This window comes from Sphaerodactylus townsendi, linkage group LG10 (assembly GCF_021028975.2).
Source record: "Sphaerodactylus townsendi isolate TG3544 linkage group LG10, MPM_Stown_v2.3, whole genome shotgun sequence".
NCBI lineage: Eukaryota > Metazoa > Chordata > Lepidosauria > Squamata > Sphaerodactylidae > Sphaerodactylus > Sphaerodactylus townsendi.
In genome coordinates, this window is record NC_059434.1 from 60555526 (window position 1) to 60577842 (window position 22317).

Here is a 22317-nt window from a genome sequence, read left to right on the forward strand (position 1 = left end):
CTTTAAGCGTGCAATCCTATGCCCTGTCAGTCTAGAAAGCTAAAGGAAGAACAGCTTCGGAAAGCAAATCAAACTGCAGTCCAACCGCGGTAAACTTTCGGGGAGGGGCGGGGACGACTGCAGCCATTGCTCCCGCCTCCTTCTCCGCCTCCATTTAGACACAACTCGGAGCCCCCACCCCTCGTTCAGCAGCTGGGTTTCCTGACTCAGGCCGGGCCTCTGCCTTCTCCTTGGCCCGCCCTGCAGCTCCGGCTCCCCATGGCCTTCGCCACCCGCCACCTCGTGCGCTCTGCGTCCACCGCGGCCGCCAAGAAGCTGGTGGTGCAGCATGTGACGGTGATCGGAGGCGGCCTCATGGGCGCCGGGATTGCCCAGGTGAGCGGGCGGGGAGGGCTGCCTGGCTGCAAGGGCAGGTTTGGGCAGGAGGCCCTCGCTCGGGGTCGGGAATGCGCACGCTGGTGGGACGGGAGGATCTGCGCAAAGAGGCCCCTTCCCCGCCGCGCGTTCTCATGCGCAAGGGAAGGAGGCGGCGTCGCCTTCTGCAGGAGTTGCCCTCCGAATACTCCGGGGGAGAAGAAGTAGCGATGCAGGAATGCTGCTTGAAGGCCATGCAAAGCCCTGGTCCCTTATGCGCTCTTCCATTCACCCCAGTGCATGATTTGGGAGCAGTGGCGGCTCAGGTCTTGCGCAAACTCTTCCTGACCAGTTGTCTGGTTATTTTGCTTTTGGAAAACTCAAAGCGCAATGTTCTTGGGCCGGGGGCAAATGTGACTGCCCACATGGCAGGGCCATAACTTGATTTTTTATGGGTTTTTTATGGGCTATGATTTGGCAAACGGCTCAGACTTCACTCGAGTACTGCCTTTAGGGTGGAGGTTGTAAAGATCTTTAGGATTAGGATTGTAAATCCTGCAGTAGGATTAGGGTTGTAAAAAAACAGAAATGGGGAGGGGGGAACACGTTTTATTAAGGCCAACCCAAATGAGGCAAGATATTGTGCAAGCTTTTGAGTTCTACAGATCCCTTCATCAGCAGGTGCACAATTTGAAAAGAAGACACCAAACATTTCCAAGTCCAGTTTTTAAGGTTCTGATGGGCCAGCCTTTGACGTTGGATACAGGCAGACTTATCGTTTGGTAGATGTTAGGTGACAGCGCTTGTATTCTGAGAAGGAGCAAGAAATATTGGAGGATGTTCTCATTTGGGGGGCAAAATGTCTAGCAGCATCCAATGTCACCCCAACCCCATGCAAAATATCACATTTTGGGTGTCAGATTTGGGATATTATCGCAGGACATTAAATTGGTCAGTTATTTGGCTTATTACTTATTACTTTTACTGCCTAGGATTGTCATTTGGATGGTTTGTCTTTCGTGCCCTTTCCCCCCCATTCTGCTATGTATGCTTTATGTAGCCAATGGTGAGTAGCGCTGGTCCATCTCATGCCCAAGTGTTCTAGGAACTGTACTTTTCCTTTTTAATGTGGCCCACCCGCTTAAGACCACTGGTTATGGTCCTGCATTGTATCCCATCAATAGGCAAGTATTTTTAGGGAAAGCAAGAGTGTTTTTACTAGTTTGCCTGGACTGAGATTTGATAGAGAAAATGGGCTTCAACAAGGCCTAGCAAAACCCCAGTTTTGGCTTCTGGAATGTTCCTATACTCTTCCCTTGTCAAGAGAGGATACTAAGCTTTCTCTAGAGACCTTGTCTTCAGTATTCAATTACATAGGAACTTCCTTGCTTCTGCCTTACTGTTTTAGAAGGTGCCTCTTATCTCTCAGAATTGCATAACTTTTCTTCTTGGGACAATCTTTGTTGATCAGTTTATGTTCAAGTTAAGCAACTCTCTTTGTGAGTAAGCTTGGAAATTGACACATGCCTGTGCTAACAGGTTGGAGAGGTATAGGGTAACCATTTACTTATATTGGCCAAGCAAAATGATATAAAGTAGTATCTTTGTACTTTGAAATACTTTTATTCTGCCCTAGTGTTTTGGAGGATTTTTTCTCCAGAGTAGTTAATGAAAAGCTAGGGTTTTACCTCCACATTTGCTTTGCAGGAATTCAAGTCCACATTGGTGGAGGTGAAAAACAAGAAGTCAACTGAAATGAAAACAGGGAATCTGGTTTTCTGAATGTGCCTTGTGTCAAGTGGAACTGGAAAGGTGCTTTTTTGGGTGTGCTCTTTTGGACACCAACTGGCTTATTCAAAACACATACCAATCATGTCAGAATTGACAGTGGGCTTAGATTCACTTGAACCCTTCTGTGGAGAGCAGGATGTCTGGTTGCAAAGTCTGGTTGTGACTTTCTGTAAGTAGGGGGAAGTTTGGGGTGCAATGTTGTGTGGGCAAAAATCCTGTTGCAGAAACACTTTAGTGGATCTGAGCATGGCTCTGTCTCCACCTCACTTTCAGTATCCTTCCATCTAATCAGGAAGATATTCATTCATTCATTCATTCATTCATTCACTCACACACACACACACACACACACACACACACACACACACACACACACACACACACACACACACCACCCATCCCCAAAGGGCTCAGGGTGGCACACAACAATAATCAAGCAATACGATTTTTAAAAACAGTGATAAATAATTAAAATAGAATACAGTAAACATACAATAAAATACCAACAACAGGATAGAGCAAGAATAAAAGAGGGTGACTAAAAACCATTATCCCACAGGGGCCAGTATTTGATAGGTGTCAACCCAGCCGACCTCCTGAAAAACCATGAAGTCTGAGTGAGTGTATGACACCATCAACACCTGTGCCGCGCCCCCCCCCCTCCCAAATTCTTGGATCCAGGCCTTGGTCTTTTATGTGCTTTTGAGATTTTTGAAACATTCTCTGTGTGGGGCAAGCTTAATCTCCTGGCATGATTGGGTCATCAGAAAGATGTCACACTGGTGCTCTCATGTTTTCACTGGCTATCTACTGTTCTGTAGAAGCTTCCAGAGTTTACCTGTAAATCACTAAATGGTCAGAGCTGGACATTCTTAAAAGGACACCTTCCTCTGCCATGGTCTCTTCAGGTCTCCTGCTATCCCCAACAGACATGGGAAGCTGAAACCTGAAATCCTTGGGGATTCATGGGCTCCCTTCTCCTTTCCCCCTCTCTTGTATCAAGCTCCATTGGAATACTTGCTGGTTTAGGAACCAAAGTGGGTTATATTATTCATTTGTGTCATTTATAGTCTGCCTTTCTCACTGAAACTTAACGTTGGATTATACAGTGCAGATTTTTTGAAATTGAGGGCTTCTAACAAATAGGAGCTTGCTTCTATCCCACAGACTGGATTCTAAACCACAAATAAAGCTTGGCTTAGAATCCTAGTTTGTACAAGAGACAGGTCTGAATTTAGTAAATAATTGGAGTGTCAGCAAATCTTGGTTTGGGAAAGCGTCACAAGAGCCTGGAAGTCTCCACTAAGCTCATGAGGGAAAGGGAAGAATTTAGGCTTGTCAGTATTTTGAACAAACTGGTTTTTGTGTGTATATATATTTTGTTACTTGAATTATGAAAACTTGAAATGTGTAGGAAAAGTTCAGGTTTTCTATCTTCTCAGACTGCAGACCTCTTCGTGCGGAGGTGCCATAGATCCCAGGCAGAGCCCTTCTTTAGAAGTACAAAATTGCCAGATTCAGTCATGAACATCTTCCAGGCAAGAATGACAAATAACTGCACTGAGAGAAAGATCCATCTGAGATGCTGTAGTTCCACTGCCAATTAAAGTAGATGGCACTTGGTTAGACAGGCTACTAGTGTGAAATCAGTTTATATAGTAATTTCTTATAGACATGAATTAAAACATTAAGGATTTGTTTCCCGGTTATGTGCTGCTGTAAATGTTCACATGTTTTAACGAGACTTGGGAAAAATAGCAAAGGGTTACCTGTCCATTCTAGGGTCATCTATACTTGCAAAACCTGTGTTTTCCTGTCAGAGGATCACTTTTGCATATTGATTTTGAGTGAAGTGTGGAGAATTGGTTTTATATTAGTGTTTTTATCGGTATCTACTCTTTTTCTAAATGGCCTGTGGGCCATTAAAAAAACCCTTTATGACTACCATGTTAAATTTTAGTGAACAAAGATTAGTAGCAATGGGTTGCATTCGTAGCTTTGGTTTTGATTGCTGTTTCTCCTGTCATTATAGACTAACTTCTTTTTAAAAATATTTTCTACAGGTTGCTGCAGCAACCGGCCACACTGTAATATTGGTGGATCAAACTGATGAAATATTAAGTAAATCCAAGAAAGGAATTGAGCAAAGTCTGAAAAAGCTGGCAAAGAAGAAGTTTGCAGACAAACCTGAGGTGACATCTTCGTATTTATATGGTTGTTAAATGTGAAAAACCTATTCTGTGTTCCTTTGATCTTCACTGTTTAGACCGACAAGTACAGCAGTATCAAATTAATAAAATGTTCTTAACAGATTCCTTTCAAGAAACTGGCGTGAGTTACAGAGTGACGCACACATTCTCCGTATCTGTCAAAGGCAGCCTGCAAATATAAACAGGCTTCTGTGTGCAGTTCACCTTTCTGGATGTATATATTTATTTCCTTCATTTGTTCCTCACCCTCCTCCCTGATGAGGACCCAGAGTGGCTTACATCATACTCTTGTCCTCCGTTTTATCCTGACAACAACCCTGTGAAGTAGGCTAGGCTGAGAGCCTGTAAGTGGCCCTATGTCACCCAGCGAGCTTCCATGGCACAGTGACAATTTGCACCAGGGTCTCTCAGGCTGACACCCTAACCACTATGCCACAACTGCTCTCTCTATCAAAGGCGGCCTCCAAGCATAAGCAGATTCCCATGTGTAAATCACCTTTCTGGGCATTCTTCATGGGTTCAAAACTAATCGGGAAAACTGCCCTGCAACCTGCTATTACAGTTCTGCACACAGTGAAACTTGCGGGATTGGCTCTACGCATACAGCAAAGGGAATGGAGTAGTGTGTTGGTCTATAGCTGGAAAGACCAAGGTTTAAATCTCATTTGGCCATTAAACTTATGGGGTGATTTTTGGAGCTCATTCTGTCTCTCAGTCTACCTTGCAAAGTTGTTGTAAGGATTAAATGGAAGGTGGAGTAACCATGAATTCAGAAGCCCAAAAAAACTGGCTATACTTTGTTGCCAGCTGTTGTGGTTTGCGTGGTAAGAATTCAGAGCACAGATTCCAATTTTTCAATTCAGTTTTTGCCGTTTTGGGGACAGGGCATAGCTCAATGGTAGAGCACACTCTTTGCATGCAGAAGATCTGCAGGCTCCAGTGCTGGCCGGTAAAAGAATCACAGACAGCAGGACTGCAGGTGATGCATGGTTAAGACGCCAAAATCTACTGGGAGGCGGAGTGGGCACTGCAAGGTTATATGGACCAATTGTTGGACTAGGTACTGGCTTTCAAAAATTGTTTTAGTAGGAAATCAGTGGAAGAGTGAGATAAAACTGTTAAATTTTGGATAAAGCATTTGCACAGTGCTATCTGCCAAGACACTTGCTGGATGGGGAGGAAATGAGGCTGCTTTTTCATAAGTAGAGAATCTTGCATGAGCGAGACCTCTGAATTAGGGTCTTCACTGGAGGTGGGGGTAAATATACAGTTGATATCTTCCATGCTTAGAATTTTCTTTTTTTTTAAAAAAAGTAATAAGATAATAAAACTGGTTACTTTTTCGCTGTAAGTGTACTTCTCTGACTTGCTTTTATTTTTCAGGTTTCTGAAAAGTATTTATCTGAGAAGTACAGCATTTGTATTCACTTAGATTCTTGATGTTTGTGGAGCAAAGTAACATTGCGTTGCAGTACATTTTCTTTGTTCAAGCCAGTTGTAGTTGAAATGAGAACTGCCTATGAAAGGAAATGAAGACATCTGTGACTAGGTCTTACTGGGTTTTTTATTATCTTCAATTGTTCAGGAAGGGGCTCAATACATTGAGAAGGTCTTAAAGAACCTGACAACAAGCACCGATCCAGTCTCCGTAGTACACAGCACCGACCTTGTTGTGGAGGCAATTGTGGAAAACATAGCGGTGAAAAATGAGCTTTTCAAGACGCTGGATAAGTTTGCACCAGAGTATGTTCTTAAAATCCTTCAGAATGCATGCAAAAATCCATTGCCATGGCTTACTAGCTTGCTTTGAAATATGCTCCTATGTATTTGAGGTGGGGGGGGAGATAAGAAGACAGACTGACTCCTGTCCCAAGGATAGGATATCTCATGGCAACTTATAGAATAAATAACACATTTTATTTATTGTCGTGCCTTCTAGACCATGGGAATTTATGCAGCAATAAAAGATGAGACTCCAGGATCTTTTGCCCACAGAAAGACAGTAACGCTTTCATGGTGATAATTATGTGATTAAATTATCATTTGAAGATCACCTAGTCCTTTGTTCCTCAGGGAAGTCTCGAGAAATTGCGTGAAGGTATTAACATCTGAGGGAGTGAAGGTAGAGCAGTACTCTGGTACCTTGCTTGTGAGGGAAGATTAAAAGATTCCGGAGAACCACCACCAATGAATTATTTAAGTGAAGCCCCACCTGCGTCTTCAACTTCTCATACTGAAAAGGTTCAATATTCATTGAAGTCTCATGCTGTTAAATGAGCAGCATTGGTACCCCCCCCCCCCCCCACAGACTAATAGAATAATTAGTGAAATGGTTGCAGAAAAAAGGGCATAGTTGAAATAGTTACCTAAACTCGTATCCGGACTGAATGCTTCTAAGTCTCCTGACTATGATGAACACACCGGCGTGGATTCCATGACTTTGATTCTCCTAGCTGTTTGTTCCAACCACTATGGAAACTTTCTTCTGCTGCAGCATTCATTTTCTCTGCTTTTGCATATGTGAGGGGTCCTTGAAAAACATGGATCGTGTGCATGTGGCAGTGCTGGTGGCAGAGAAAGCAAGTGCGCGTCACACACTGAAGACAGAGGATAAATATATTCAATAAATGTATTTATATATATTATTATAATTGTCCAGTTACTGAATCCAATGATTGTACATCCAGTTTTTTGAAAAACAAGTAAAATATTTTTTCAACAACAGAAGTTCATTTTTGAGATATATAATCCATATCTTCAATATCTACTGAACGAAAATAGTTCATTTTTTCAGTATCTTTAGGATAATTATATTCCATATAGAAAGTACTTCCCAAACGACTCATGCGTTTTAAAGTATGTTTTCACTGTAGTCTTCCTCAGGAGAAGCAATTCTTTCAGGAAAAATTATTCATTTGCCATGCACAGGTCTTTCTACAAATAAATAAACAACATTTATTGAATATATTTATCCTCCGTCTTCAGTGTGTGACGCGCTCTCTTGTTCCTCTGTCATATATGTTACACAAATTTGGCTTTTTTGCATGCAGAGAAAGCGAGTGCCACAGCAAAAGTGCAGCCACTTCTGTGAAAAAGAGTGCAGCCACTTCTGTGAAAAAGAGCAGGAGGAACAAGGTCGTAAGATCCAAGCGTAATCTTCTGTGGTAGAAAGCGGGTACCAATCACGTTAGCTTTCAGTTTGGATCAATGTTTCTTGATATCAGCCACACTGGAATCAGGAAGGTTTCTCTGGCCTTCCTGATCTCATAAGATAGTCCTGCTGTTGAAGGTTCTCCAAGCCTGTTTCAATGTAGGGCTTAGATTTGTCACGGCTTTCAGGTAGCAAGTGAGGGAAGTCTTGTGCCTGAGACCCTGGAAAGTCTGTCTGTTTCATTAATTTATACCATCTTTCTCCTCAATTGAGATCCAAAGTGGCTTATATTATTTTCCTGTCCTCCATTTTATCCTCACAAAAATTCTGTGAGGTGGGTTAAGCTGAGAGTGTCTTTCAGATACTAGTCTGACACTGCTGAGGCTCAGTCCTTGGCATTTCAGATTAAAGTATCTCAGGCAGCAGGAGAAACACCGGCCTCTACATCAGAGCCATTGCCAGACACAGCAGACAATACTGAGCTAATTGGCCTGCTGTTTGGACTCAGTAAGTTGCAGCTTCATCATAGTCCGCATACACCATGACTTCGTGCAAGGTGTATGCATGTAACTGTCTCAGCCCCACCTACCTCACAAGGTGTCTGTTGTGGGGAGAGGAAGGGAAAGGAGCTTGTAGGTCACCTTGAGTCTCCTTACAGTTGGGACATAAATCCAAACTCCTCCTCCTCCTCTAAAGTGCCATCAAGTTGCAGCTGACTTATGGTGACACTGTCAGGTTTTTTAAGGCATGAGACTGACAGAAGTTATTTGCTGTTGCCTGGCTCTGCATGATAGCTTTGGTATTCCTTGGTGTCTCCCATCTAAGAACTAACCTGGGCCAACCCTGCTTAGCTTCTGAGATCTGATGAGATCAGGCTAACCTGGGCCATCCAGGTCAGGGCTCATGCCAAGTAGACCTGATCATTTCTCTTGCTAGTTGGTGGCTGTGCCAATGGTAGTTAACAAGATTTTAAAAATGCAATTAACTATGTAGTTGTTAGTCTATTAATTTGTTTGTTTTTTTAAAAAATAAATGGCCATGCTACAAAAGCAGAGTTTCTAGGTGTAGCAATATTATTGCAATAGGGAAAGCAGGCTTTCACTGCTGCCACTGTTGAACTTGGTAGCCTTTTCAAAAGTCTAGCGTCTGTGCTCATTCCCAGCCCCATCAATTAATGAAGAAGTTCTAGTTCAGTGCACCAAATAATCAAGTAAATCTTTCAGGTCTGTTTACATGTCTCCAAGGTATGTTCCGGCTTCCTCTTTCACTCAAACTCTTTTCTTGTGGTGTCTTTCAGTTACAGAGCTCCCTAGGAGCTGTTGAGTGTTAATAGATTAATTCCTGCTTTCTCAGATTCAGTTTCTTGGATTATTAGCTCTTTCAACTCTTTTCCCGCAAAGAGGTGTCCTTGTGGCCCACTCCATATTTGATAACTCCATTAAGTGAAACTGAAAATGGTGGATTTGATTGAGGCATGTGTGTGAACCTTGCCCTCAAAATCACTGGATTTTTAAGATGCCAAAAACCTAATAGTCTTTTATCCGGAATTTGGCTGCAAACTGTTGGCAAAAATCCAGGAATCACTGGTTGTCTTGATTTGTCACAGAAGTTTCATTAGCATCTCTAACACACTCAGTAATTTACAGATTGTTTTTATATATATATATGGTACAGTTTTTCTTGCACACAGAGAGTGAGCTTCCAATATGTAAAGATGCCCTCAGAGGAAGATTTTGGTTTTAAAAAAAGTATCCTTACTGTTACCACCAAATGTATCCTGTAACAAAATGTGGAGGATTGACCAAATTTAGATTCTGTATTTGTAGAGTCCTCTTGTTTTAGGGATAGGGTTAGATCCAGACTTGCATGAACAGAAGCAGTTTGTAGGCGTGAACCTTGTCTGCTTGTTTGATGTCCTCTTAACCCTTGGATACTCTGTGAAACAAAATGCAATGCGGTAAGGGGTGGATTTCTAAAAGGTGGGTGATCTGGTGAAACCACTTTCCCTCAGAAACCTGTGTTTCGAGAGAAGAAAAGTGTGTGTGGGGGGGGGGGGGGTTTCCCTCACAGAGAACCCTACATGGGCAATAAGGGATGCTGTATTTGTTTCATTATTTGAAATCAAGTAAGTTTCCCCACAGAGATGCATCTAATACCACTCTATATTGTTTCCCCACAGACATACGATATTTACTAGTAATACTTCATCCTTGCCAATTACAGCCATGGCCAATGCTACTACTAGGCAGGACCGATTTGGGGGCCTACACTTTTTCAATCCTGTGCCTTTGATGAAACTTGTTGAGGTAAGGGGTCTTTGGGGGTGAAATGCTAGGAGCAAAAACTCCCAGACCACAGGCATGCAGCCTGGACAACCCACAGCAGCCAGTAAGAAATGTTAATTGAATTGGAAACGAAAAAATAAGCTCTCACTGATGTTATAGGGATCATTACTAACATTTCCCGCTATCATGGAGCCCGTGGTATCTTTGAAATTGCCCTTGAAAATTCATGTTGTGCGTGTCATAGGTATTAATGTTGTTTGTAATCTTGGTTAAAAGGAAAAGATGAGATCCCTTGGGTTGGATCCAGCCTGCATACTTGCTACAGCTTACCAAATTCCCCTCCTTATTACACCCTCCATTCATACGGTTTTTATTCATGCAGGTCCCATGATTCCCAACATAGCCTTTTTGGTGATCAAAGGGAACCCCTTCTCACTACTTCACTGGTGGAAAAGATGGTTGGATTTAGCTCACGGACCCCTTCCGTACATGCAGAACAATGCACTTTCAATCCACTTTCACAATTGTTTGCAAGTGGATTTTGCTGTGCTACACAGCTGCAAAGTAGATTGAAAGTGGATTATTCTGCATGTGTGGAAGGGGCCATGGTCTATACGCACCTCGATTGAATTAAGTACAAGTGGCTGTTTTAATTTAGTATATCACGAGGGGGTTATTATTATTGTTATTGTTAGTTTGGAAAACTGTTTCCGGTTGGCACAAATGGACAACCCATTTATTGAGACTAATCTATGACTTTTTGCTAGGTTGTTAAGACACCAATGACCAGCCAGAAGACTTTTGAATCTCTCGTGGATTTTACCAAAGCAGTGGGGAAAAACCCTGTGTCTTGTAAGGCAAGTAGATCTTATGCTGAGCTATGATTAGCTAAAATAGGTTTGTTTTTACCATCTTTTTAATATCCATAAACCTATAAGAGGGTATAATTTTGTTTGTTTTTGAAAACCGCCATTCAGGGGTAACAGCTTGGCAGGTAGTGAAATCTCTCTGCAAGTAGTAGTATTCTCTTTCACCGTACTGGGAGTTCAGGCCTTTATTGATTGGCTTGTTAATTCCTTAAATTCTTTTTATGCCACCTTTCCACCCTATCACAGTCCCCAAGACAATGCACATAGACACTTTAAAATACTTGAACAAATAAAAACAACATGTAAAATGATGCAGTAATTATGTAAAAACATATAAACCACACTGGAATCGGGAAGGAGGGCCACTAACAGTTATGGAGGTAAACCCTCCTAGGGTCAGTTCTGAGTAACCCCCCCCCCCCCCCCCGGTCTTTACCCACTGACAGAAGACACTGATAGAGGGAGACAGTTGAGCCTCCTTGTGGAGAGAGTTCAAAATTGGTGCCATGACCAAGGAAGTACTTTCTTGCGTTACCATCCAATTGGCTTCATACGGTGAGAGCAACCAAAGCATGACCTCCACAGCTGATTGGAATGTATGAGTAGTTTCATAGGGGAGAAGGAGGTACTTCAGGTATGTTGGTCTCAGGTTGTGCAGGGTTTTTACAGGTCAATAACTGCACCTTGTAACTGAGACTGGAAGAAAATTGGAAGTCACGGTAGATGGTGCAAGGCTAGAGTGGTGTGATTCCTACCACCCACAGCTGACTCACTAGCCAAAACTGGTGAAAGGCACCCTTGGCCACCATAGCCTCCTGTTAGGAGGCACAGGTCCAACAGCATCTTCAGTCTGTGAACCTGCTCCTTTAGGGAGAGTGCAGCCCCATCCTGAACACGGGATAACCCAGTGATGGCGAATCTTTTCGAGACCGAGTGCCCAAATTGCAACCCAAAACCCACTTATTTATTGCAAAGTGCCTAACCTGAATACTCAGGTTTTAGTTTAGAAAAACCAGTTGGTTCCGAGGCGCATGTTACTTGGGAGTAAGCTTGGTGAAGCAACCATGCAACGCTTTGAATGGGTGAATCATGACCCTAGGAGGGTTTACTCAGAAGCAAGCCCCATTGCCAGCAACTGAGCTTACTCCCAGGTAAAGATCATGCCCAGGCCAGCCTAGGTGTGTGTGTGGGGTGTGTGTGATTTTCTGCCCCCCCCCACGACAAACTCTGTAAATGCGTGCCCACAGAAAGGGCTCTGAGTGCCACCTCTGGCACCTGTGCCATAGGTTCGCCACCGCTGGCAGTGGTGGGATCCAAAAATTTTAATAACAGGTTCCGATGGTGGTGGAATTCAAACAGTGGTGCCGCCGCACACATGCACCTCCAGTCCCTATTGGGCAGGGAGGTTGCTTTAGTAACCCCTTCTCGGCACTCAGAAAAAATGAGTAACCACTTCTAGAGAAGTGGTGAGAACTGGTTGGATCCCTCCTCTGAGGTCCGCTGCGATAACCCATTTCCTGAGTCAGTCCCCCTCCCAGAGCATTGTTTTGTCAGCATTAAGCATCGGCTTTGTCAGCATTAAGCATCGGCTTGTTAACCCTTACCCATTCCGAAACTGCCTTCGGGCACCTGTTTCCACAAATGAGGAAGCATATCAAAGGCTCTGGTATCTATTCCATCAGGTGCTTTTGAGGGTCCTTGCAGTTGTGGCTTGAGCATCTTAGTGATCCCTGGAACATACAAAGATTATCACTGTGCTCACAAAATAGGAAAGAAAAAAGTCGCCTGAATTTTATGACAAGGTTAAAACTCTCTCATTGAGAGGTCAAAAACCCTCTCTGTGGCTGTTTTTGCACTTTCCAATGCTCTGTGGCTTAGCCGGGGAGCGTACCTGCTGAGGGGCTTCTCACCCCGCTTATAGTTCCCCACTGCTGCCCTGCTCTGTCCTTCACTCGAGTCAGGGCTGGTGAGAGAAACCCCAAATGGCTTCCCACAAGCCCGGGGTTTTCCCATAAGCACTGCGAGCTCATCCAGATTCTCGTTCATGCATGCACGGGTAGCCTCCGTTTCTCACGTTTGGATTGGCTGAATCTCACCCCATTCTCCCCACTCACTTTCACTATTTTAGTTACACATGACAAATCAGGAGCTGAGAATTGGCGCCCTCCCCGCCTCCCATTTAAATCCCCGTCCTCCACCCCCTCTCAGTCTAAAATGTAAATCTAAAATCCTTGCTTGTGTGAGTGAATCACTGCCCTCCCATTCGTGGCGCCTGAAGACGCCGCTTTTCTGCCCAAGATTTCTCCCTCCTTTATAAAAACCAAGGTTTCTCTCTCCATTTTTTTTTTCACTGCAAGGGATGGGGAGGGCACCACTTCTCAGCGTGTGTCCATTGGTGGGGTGGGCCAAAGCAGTGAGGCGGGAAAACTGGCCCCGTTTATGCTACAAAGGATTTTTGCATACTGGTGGAAGCCTCCGGAGCAGCAAAGGGGCATTTCAAATGGACCTCAACCTTTGCCATTCAGGAAATTTCGCGGAGCAAAGCCATTACCGCAGGGTGGCTCCGAGGCAGACACATGGCAGCCACGCTGCAGCACTGAGGGCTGTGCGAAACTCCCGACTGCATCGGGGCATTCCCCGTGCCAACAGAGGGGAATGCCAACAGGGGCAATTTCAGCATACACAAACTGCCTATGGGCGTTTTCCAGTTCTGAAACAATAGCAGCAGGTGGCCACAAGGGGGCTTCCCTACAGTAATAGACCAACTTCTCTCCAGTGTCTAGGCAGCAGTGGAAAGAACTGTAAAATACAAAAAGAAGCATTTTCCAAGTTGCTTACGGCAGTGGAGAATTACCACTTTCTGAAAGAAAAATGCATGTGGAACCATGCAGCAAATGGAGGGTGAAAGACACAGAAACGACGCAGACTATGGAGACAGTTTTTAAATATAGTTGCTTATTTAGAACTTTTGTGGAACACCTCTTCAGTTCTCAGATTCCATGAGCAATGGTCCCTCTAATCCATAGGTGTCAAACTCGTGGCCCTCCAGATATTATGGACTACAGTTCCCATCATCCCCTGCATCCATCATGCTGGCAGGGGCTGATGGGAACTGTAGTCCATAACATCTGGAGGGCTACGAGTTTGACACCTGTGCTCTAATCATTCTCCGGTGCTGCACGGCAGGCAGGAAACGCTGCACAGAACTGAGCTACCTAGGAGAGCTCCCTTTGCTGGGTGACCCTTTATGTGCATGGCACCAATACGGTGACCGTACAGCCACACACACACACACAGCTTACAGGGAATGCTAGTCATGAGCAATGCAGATGCACTGCTTGAAGAGGCATTTGCTGGGGAGATCCATTCTAGGGCACGAGGGCACCTTACCGTGATTCAGATGAAACACTGTGGCGTGACACAATACGAATGGCCCGTTTGCTCCTATCCTCCAATTCTTGTGTTTGCTCAGTCAGTTAATGACTTCCAGATTATCACAAATGATGGGTGGGATCCTGCAGATCTGTCAACACCTTCCCCTGATGCAAGAGGCAGCAGGAGAAGGCACCGCCCTTTGCAAAAGTTGTAGCTTGCCAGGCTTTGTGTTAAATTGCAAGTAGCTAATTTTCAGCGAGGAAACACGGTACATTGCAAGCAAATGACTTCTTCACATAGCCCCAGGCGGTGGTTTTGGCACTGCATCAAACCCATCCCAGAGTACTTCAGTTAGTAGGTAGCATTGGCATAGAAGGGGTCGCGAAATGGAAGTTGTGACTTCTGTATCTATTCTGAACAGCCTAGATTTATATTATCTTCTGGTGTGAAAGCAATTGTGTAAGCCAAAGAGAAGCGGTTGGAGGGAAGCAGGGAAGGCTAAGCAGAGCTGTGCGCTGCAAGGAAAATCATGATGGTTGAATAGGACACTTCACTACTCTTGGGCATACCTTCACTACTCTTGGGCATTCACTACTCTTGGGCATCTTGGGTTTCTCTTTACCGTGCCGCTGTCCTCCGGGGGTGGGCGCACTTCTTAGAAATAGTATTATGATAATATCATTGGATTGGAACATGGATCCATTTCTCAACCTTCTCTCTCTCTCTCTCTCTCTCTCTCTCTCTCTGTTTACAGGACACTCCTGGCTTTATTGTCAATAGACTCCTTGTACCCTACCTAATGGAAGCTGTTCGGCTTTTTGAGAGGGGTAAATATGAAATACTGGATCACGCAAACTAACCCAATCTTGTCAGATCTCAGAAGTGAAGTGGAGTTGGCCCTGGTTAGTACTTGGATGAGAGACCGCCAAGGAAGACCAGAGTCGCTATGGAGAGGCAGGCAGTGCAAACCACTTCTGAAAATTTCTTGCCTTGAAAACCTTATGGGGCCACCATAAGTTGGCTGTGTCCTGATGGCCAGAGGAGGGTGGGGTATTTGTAGGATCTTAACTGATGGGAATTATAGTCCATGAACATCTGATGTGCCATAGGTTCGCCACCACGGTATAGCCTGATCTTGTCAGATCTCGGAAGTTAAGCAGGGTCCATACTTGGAAAGGAAACCACCAAGGAACATCCTGTAAAGGAAATCAGTGGCAAACCACCTCTACTTCTCCCTTGCCTTGTAAGCCCCTTTTGGAGTTTCCAGAAGTCAGCTGCAACTGGATGCCATTTCCACACCCAAGGCCCAGAGGTGGTACTAAACTGCAGTCTAGGGCCATGGTGAACAGGGTGTAGGTGACAAAATGTAATAAAATATAAAATACATGAATACTGTATTCCTGTTGTGGGTGGCCATGATCCACACTGCCACTGTCTAGGAATGTTGTCCACCTGGTCAACTGATAGCCTGAAATGTTGAATTCTTCTTAGTGGAGTTCAGGAAAGCAGGAACTTCTTTCAGAACAAGTTACTCTTTTGGGGGTGGAGAGTACCTTGTCTGCTTCAAAGACAACAAGCTTGCTGCATGAAAAACAAAAGAGAAACTTACTTTGTAAAAGTGTTCAGGCTTAAGCACTTTTCACGGCTGTGTGCTATTACAGGTGTTATTTCAATTTTTTTAAAATGGAAAGCAGCCTTCCCTTATAGATGAAAGACTTCCATTATCAGGGACTCCGTAAATCTCTTTTAAATATTAAAAACTCCCTTTGTAGTTTAAGAAGTGACTTTAGTGTCTGAAAAACAAATTAGGCTTACTGCTTCTTACCCATCAACAAATAAGGCTAATTACTTCTCGGAGACAGAATAAGAGCAAATTAGAGTGTGTTTTTTTTAAAGTGGAGAAGTTGTGATGTGGAAACTACTTTTGTTCTGTCTTAACTATCACCATATAAAAGCCCTCAGCTAAACGTTGCCTCCCAAAGTACATAAAATCTGAAACAGTTTTAAATTTACAAGGCAGGAAAACTGGAGGTGACTTTTCTGATAAAATGCATTATTAATTTCATCTTTTTCTTCGGGTAAGGGAATGTTGTGATATCTGCTTTTGTTGTGACTCTTTAACAATCCAAAAGTAGAGGGTTTTCAAATATTTTGGTGGAAAACTGTATTAAAATGAATTTAAAAGGTAGGTTGACTGTAACATAATCTGGGTTCAATTGTGTGTGATTATTTGTCGTAACTGCCAAGTAATGAGTGCCCACTTGCTGGGGGTAAAGTGTAGATGATTGGGGAAGGCATTGGCAACCCTTTAAACCTAGTAAATGTAATGTGATGTCACCCTGTGAGTTGGTAATGACCTGTGTTTGCACAGGGGAAGTAAGTAGGCAATTAACTGCAGATGGATTTTTTTTTAAAATGCCCAGAGCAAGGAGATGCTCTTATTCTGGATGTTTCCAACTTCTCTTACTTCAAAGTAATATTTTCTGTGTTGATTCATCTGCCAAGGGAAACCTCTGCATCTGACCTCAGAGTCTAAGGCCTGAGCACCTAGGAACTAAATCACACACACACACACACACACACACACTCCAACAAAAAGCCTTACCAGATTTTTTCAGGGGGTTTTTACCAAAAGAAATTTACTGAGCGGGGCTGAGGGAATTTGAACTGAGTGGGAAACGACAGCAGGATTTGTAAAACCTGCAAAATTTATGTTAAAAACTGAATAAGGCTGACGAGGAATTGGCTTTATTCAGCTTTACTGAAAATTTCTGGATTCTTAATTCCTGAACCTGAAATTTACCAAGCATATGTTTAAAAAGTAGTTTGAATATATATATGTATATTCAACTGAGCAATATTTTAATACTTGCAGTGCAATCCAAAGGGTGGGGGAGCTCTGAGGCAGCTGGAGATGTTGTGGAGGATCACCTTCAAAGGGGTTTCAGGTGGTACAGAAAGGAGGCAAAACGGAGAACCCTCCTGCCACCCGAACAGTGTAATTGGAGATAGGGACTTACGCCACACTTTTTGAAGGTGTACTTCTGCAGCCGGGGAGGGGAGAGTTTCTGGGCTGAAACCCCAGTAGGAGCCCACTTTATCCCTGGGAGCGCCCCCTGTTGGCAGGGTTGGCCTGCTCTCCTATACCAGCATAGCTTCAAGGTGGCAGGCCTTCTGGGTTTGGGCACCGTAGAGCTTTGCAGCACCCAGCTGCTGGTGTGTTTGCTCTCCCTGGTGGTGTGTGTGCACCTTACGCCAGCAGGGTGAGTAAAAGGATTTTTACGGTTTATCGCTGCTTTAAATGTTTTAACTATCTTATATTGTTACTGCCATATGTTGTACACCACTCGGAGCCCTTTGGGGATGGGGCGGTATAAAAGCCTAAGAAATAAATAAATAAATAAATAAAAACACTGGTTTGGGCCCCTGCAGCCCCTCCAACTCATTTGGCTCCCTCCTCTAGATTGGGCTATGTGTGTAGCCTGGTTGCAAAGTTGATGTTTGATTACAGCCACGAGGCAGGTCTGCTTTAGTAAAATATCTGGCACCTAGACAAACTATTGGGAATCTGCATTCCTAATGCAAGGTCTGCAGGTAAACAGTAATCCACAGCAAGTCATCACTGGCTGTTATCGTCTCGAAACTCAAGCTTTATTAGATCCGCTATGCAAAGTCCTCTGTAGTGATCTGCACCCAGATTATGTTTGCAGAGCCCTGTAAATTATTGAAAGGGAGAGAAGACATGCAGTACTATGTTCATCTGGCTGTCAATCTTTCCTCCAGGAGATGCGTCAAAAGAAGATATTGATGTTGCCATGAAGTTGGGGGCAAGCTATCCCATGGGTCCATTTGAACTTTTGGACTATGTTGGCTTGGATACCAGTAAATTCATTATGGATGGTATGGCGTTTTCTGCCCTCTTTTGTTAAGCAAATGTGTTACCCCCTCATGTTGTGCTGATGTTGATAGGGGAAGTAGTCCTTGAATTCTTGCAAAGGACTATGTGGATTGCAGGAAAGCAATGGTATTACAAAGGTTTCCTGCAGAACAGAAAGCTCAAGGAGGAACCCAGATGAGCAAGTGGAAAGGGAGAGTAGAAGCTAAATGCATGCTTTTCCAAAGGAAGGGACCATGATTTGAGCTTCTGTTTGAATAGATCATCTTTTTAGGAATTGGCTGTCTGAGGAAACAGTAAGGAACGGAAATGAGAAAACTTCTTGTCCTTGATCGGAAAAGTCCGTATCAGATTAAATAAAACAATATTTTTAAGTGTCATCTAACTGATAGTTTTCTTCAGTGTGGTGTAGGGGTCAGGAGCAGTGGATACTAATCTGAAGAACTGGATTTGATTCCCTAATCCCCCACACAAGTGGCAGACTCTTATCTGCTGAATTAGATTTGTTTTCCTGTTCCTACACATGAAGCCTGCTGGGTGACCTTGGGCTAGTCACAGTTCTCTCTCAGTCCCAGCACAACATGGAGCAGAAGGGAAGGAGTTTGTAAGCTGGTTTGAGACTCTTTACAGGAGAAATAGGTGGGGTGTAGATCCCAGCTCTGCTTCATCTTTGTGATGAAGCCATACAGGAAAAATGTTTTTCTGCACGTATGTCCCTCACATCTGACATTCAGACTTTTTCTTCAGTCAGTTTTCTTGGTCTTTTCCCTCTTTTTAAAGGTATATTGTACATAGGAGCCAGTGGGGTGTAGTGGCTAAGAGCGGTGGACTCTGATCTGGAGGATTGGGTTTGATTCTCTTCCTCCACAGGAAGCCTGCTGGGTGACCTTGAGCCAATCACAGTTCTCTCAGAACTCTCTGAGCCTACACAGAAGCAGACAATGGCATGCTACCTATGAATGTCTCTTGCACTGAAAACCCTCTGGAGTTGGCATAAACCAGCTGAGACTTGACCACACACACACACATTCTGCATAGCACTCCTTATAGAGGACTGCCTTGTAATTTGATTTCTCACCTAGGCCTTTACTGGGTCATAAGTGCTGCCCTAAGAATTTGGTCATCTGCACATACACCAAGATGGTTAAGGCCTGCCCCAGGGTTTGCACATCCAGGAGAGAAGATAACCTGCTCCTAAGCTGAATTTTCAGAATTCCAGTAGGGATGTAGACCTGTAGCATTTGGACCACAGGAGTTAATTTGAGCTGTTGTAGGCACCATCTTCACATCAGAAGATCAGAATAATGATCCATCTTAACCAGCCTCCTATCTTACAAAAATGGCCAACCAGTTGCCCAAACTAGCCAGTGTCTTCCTTGATGCTGCTTCCTGGCACTGGTATTCAGAACTCTGCCTTCTCTTGAGTGTGAAGGCTCCCTCTCCTCACAGTAGCCTTTCATAGATCTCTCCACTAAGCCCTTTTTGAAGCTGTTTCATCTTAGTGGCATTGAATGCTACAATTTAAAGAATGACTATTTTCTTTTGACTGTCCTGTTGCTTATCAGTGTGCCTGAGTACCTCTGAGTTATGCAAAATGGAGAAGACGTTTTCCATCTACTTACTTAACTTCATACATAATGTCTTACACCTCTGCTACATTCCCTCCCCCGCCCACGTTACCTTTTTTCTAAACTAAAAAATTCAGGACTCAGCCTTTCTTCATAGGAAAGATGCTCCAACCCTTAATCGTCATTCCATTCCATAAGTACTGCCTGACATCTCTTTAGAAGAAGAAGAAGAGTTGGATTTATATCCCCCCTTTCTCTCCTATAAGAGCTTACTCAAAGGGGCTTACAAACTCCTTTCCCTTCCCCCCTCACAACAAACACCCTGTCAGGTAGGTGGGGCTGAGAGAGCTCAGAAGAACTGTGACTAGCCCAAGGTCACCCAGCTGGCATGTGTTGGAGTGCACAGGCTAATCTGAATTCCCCAGATAAGCCTCCACAGCTCAGGCGAGGAATCAAACCCTGTTCCTCCAGATTAGAGTACACCTGCTCTTAACCAATTTGCCACTATTTTACTTGCAGCTACGGAAGTGTCAATAATAATTTTATCCACCAGATAATTTTCTCATGATTTTTTTTTTTTGGTTATAGTTGTACAGGAATGTCCATAGTGTGAATTCAATTAATAGATACTTTTTCCTTGCCAGGGTGGCATTCGTTAGAGCCCGACAATCCTCTCTATGCTCCAAGTGCGCTGCTGGATAAACTAGTGGAAGAGAAGAAACTGGGAAGGAAAACAGGAGAAGGATTTTACAAATACCAATGAATCCCATGAAGTGCAGAATGTGCCAGGCTGACCCAGGGAAGGGATAACCACGTCCCACTTTCTGTGTACTTGGAATGCCGCTTAATCATGACCTTTAAAAAAGACAACACTATCTAATCTATGCTGTGCGTTTTGTATTGTACTGTCTGAATCAATTATTTTTCTTGGATAATTTGTTTCCTGGAAATTTGAGCTTTGTATGCCAATGTGCCTTTTTTCATAAGTGACCTTTATTCAGGTCCAAGATATTGTTTCAAACAGAGTTCATGATTTTGTAACAACCTGTTGAATTGGGGCGGAAAAATCCCAAAATCTCAATGCAAATAAAGTAAGACACAGACCATCTGGACAGAGAATGAATTGCTTTTTTATTATGTTGGCTATTGTCCACTAGGTGGCAGTGTGACACTGTTGAACCTTTGAACAGTTTTTCTACTTCCAACTGTTACCTTTCGTGTCTAAGGTCGATTCCGCACTTGAGAATCTACCTTGGTCCCTGAAAAGTACTGACCTAGCTTGACTTCATTGCTACTCCCCACAGCAAGGAGGTTGTCCCGCTGGAGCCGAGCACAGAGGGCGGGATCACCTCGCTGTCTCTTCGCTGCTTGTTCCCGATTGGCTACTGTTCTACGGCGGGAAAATGCACGCCCCTTTTTTCCCCCTGCCGCGAGTCTCCCATTCTGTGCATGGCCAACACATTGAACTATAATTGGCTGAACGGGAGAGTCGTGGTGAAGACGATTCCCCACTTTACTGGCTTCGACCTATGTTTGCTGAAAAAGTTGTACCTCCCTGGTGGATTCGAAAATTTGACGGTGAGAGGGGGCAAAGCTGGGACGAACCCGCATCGAACTCAGCGGCTCTGGGGAGTACCAAGGTTGAACCTAAGTAGACTCTGCCAGTGGGGAATCGACCTAAGTAGACATAGAGGCAAGGGGTGTGTGTGTGTGTATCCATGAGATACAGAAACTTTAGAGTGAGAATACAAAAACACTGTGTACACACAATTTCTGTATTCTCACGTGGATTTAACAAAGCATTTCTACAAGTGAAAGGATTTCTGATGCCCCCTGAAATGCTCTTCCCATTTTTAGAAAGCAGTATTTAAGCTAGTGGTGGTATTTTAATCTTGCTTTTCTCTCCAGTGGGTACCCAAACCAGGTGACAAATTAAATAGACAATCAAATCCTGAGCTGCTTCTGGGTCACCTGGATTTGTTCATTCACGACCAAACCTGAAATCCATGGATCAAGAGTAGAGTACTTCCGCAGTAGAAAATAGTTCTGAACAACTATGAGCCTTATAACTGGGGTGCTAGAAGTGCTCGACTGCCCCCCCCCCCCTTGACTGGTCCTCCCCCAATCTGCTAATCCAGAGAGAGTTTAGCTTACCAAAAGCAGTGGGTGAGCAAGTGGTGGGGAAGGTGAGGGCGGGGAAGGTGAGTGACTGAGTGGTGTATTGGTGGGGGGGTGGGAGATGGGTAGGAGAATGGGGAGGCTGTTGCTGGGCTTGGTGGGGGAGGGCAGCTTGGCATAGCTATCTATCTGGGCCAGCTTGACTGGGGATTGGGGAGGGCAGGTAGGTAAGGGGATGGCAAGAGATGTGTGTGTGTGCGTGCGTGCGTGCGTGCGTGCGTGTGTGTGTGTGAACAGAAAGGTGGGACAAGGCAGGCACTAGGACCAAATGGGACCGTTCTGCAACAAAGAACGTCCAGGAAGTGGCAGTGGGTGGATATACAATTCTACTTTTGATCATTTGGTGGAAAAGAGTATAGTAGAATGTTGCTGTGTTGGCAGAGATGTTCCCCACATTTCTCCTACCTCCTAGAAGCAGCTTGGGCTTTAATACCAGTAAAAGGAATGGAGACAGAAGCTCAGTTTATACCACATGCCGCCAGAAGAGATGTTCTCAAGACTTCTTCCCCTGCTGTTTGTACAGCTCTGTAAGATAGGCCTTTATTGTCTCCATATCTGTAGGCAGTTAGTTTATCAGATAGTAGAAATAGGCACTGTTCCAAAATTATCTATGTAATTGCAAAAATAACAAGAGTTGGTTT

General features: G+C 44.1%; 1 protein-coding gene across 1 annotated transcript; it reads left to right on the forward strand.

The window, feature by feature from the left end:
- Positions 1-151: 151 nt before the first annotated feature.
- Positions 152-20610, forward strand: HADH (hydroxyacyl-CoA dehydrogenase). Its single transcript, XM_048510119.1, has 8 exons — positions 152-375; positions 4209-4337; positions 5941-6098; positions 9686-9812; positions 10559-10648; positions 14790-14862; positions 17819-17935; positions 20143-20610. The coding sequence occupies exons 1-8, from the start codon at positions 259-261 to the stop codon at positions 20259-20261; spliced, it is 930 nt and encodes a 309-aa protein (XP_048366076.1). The 5' UTR covers positions 152-258; the 3' UTR covers positions 20262-20610.
- The last annotated feature ends 1707 nt before the right edge of the window (positions 20611-22317 follow it).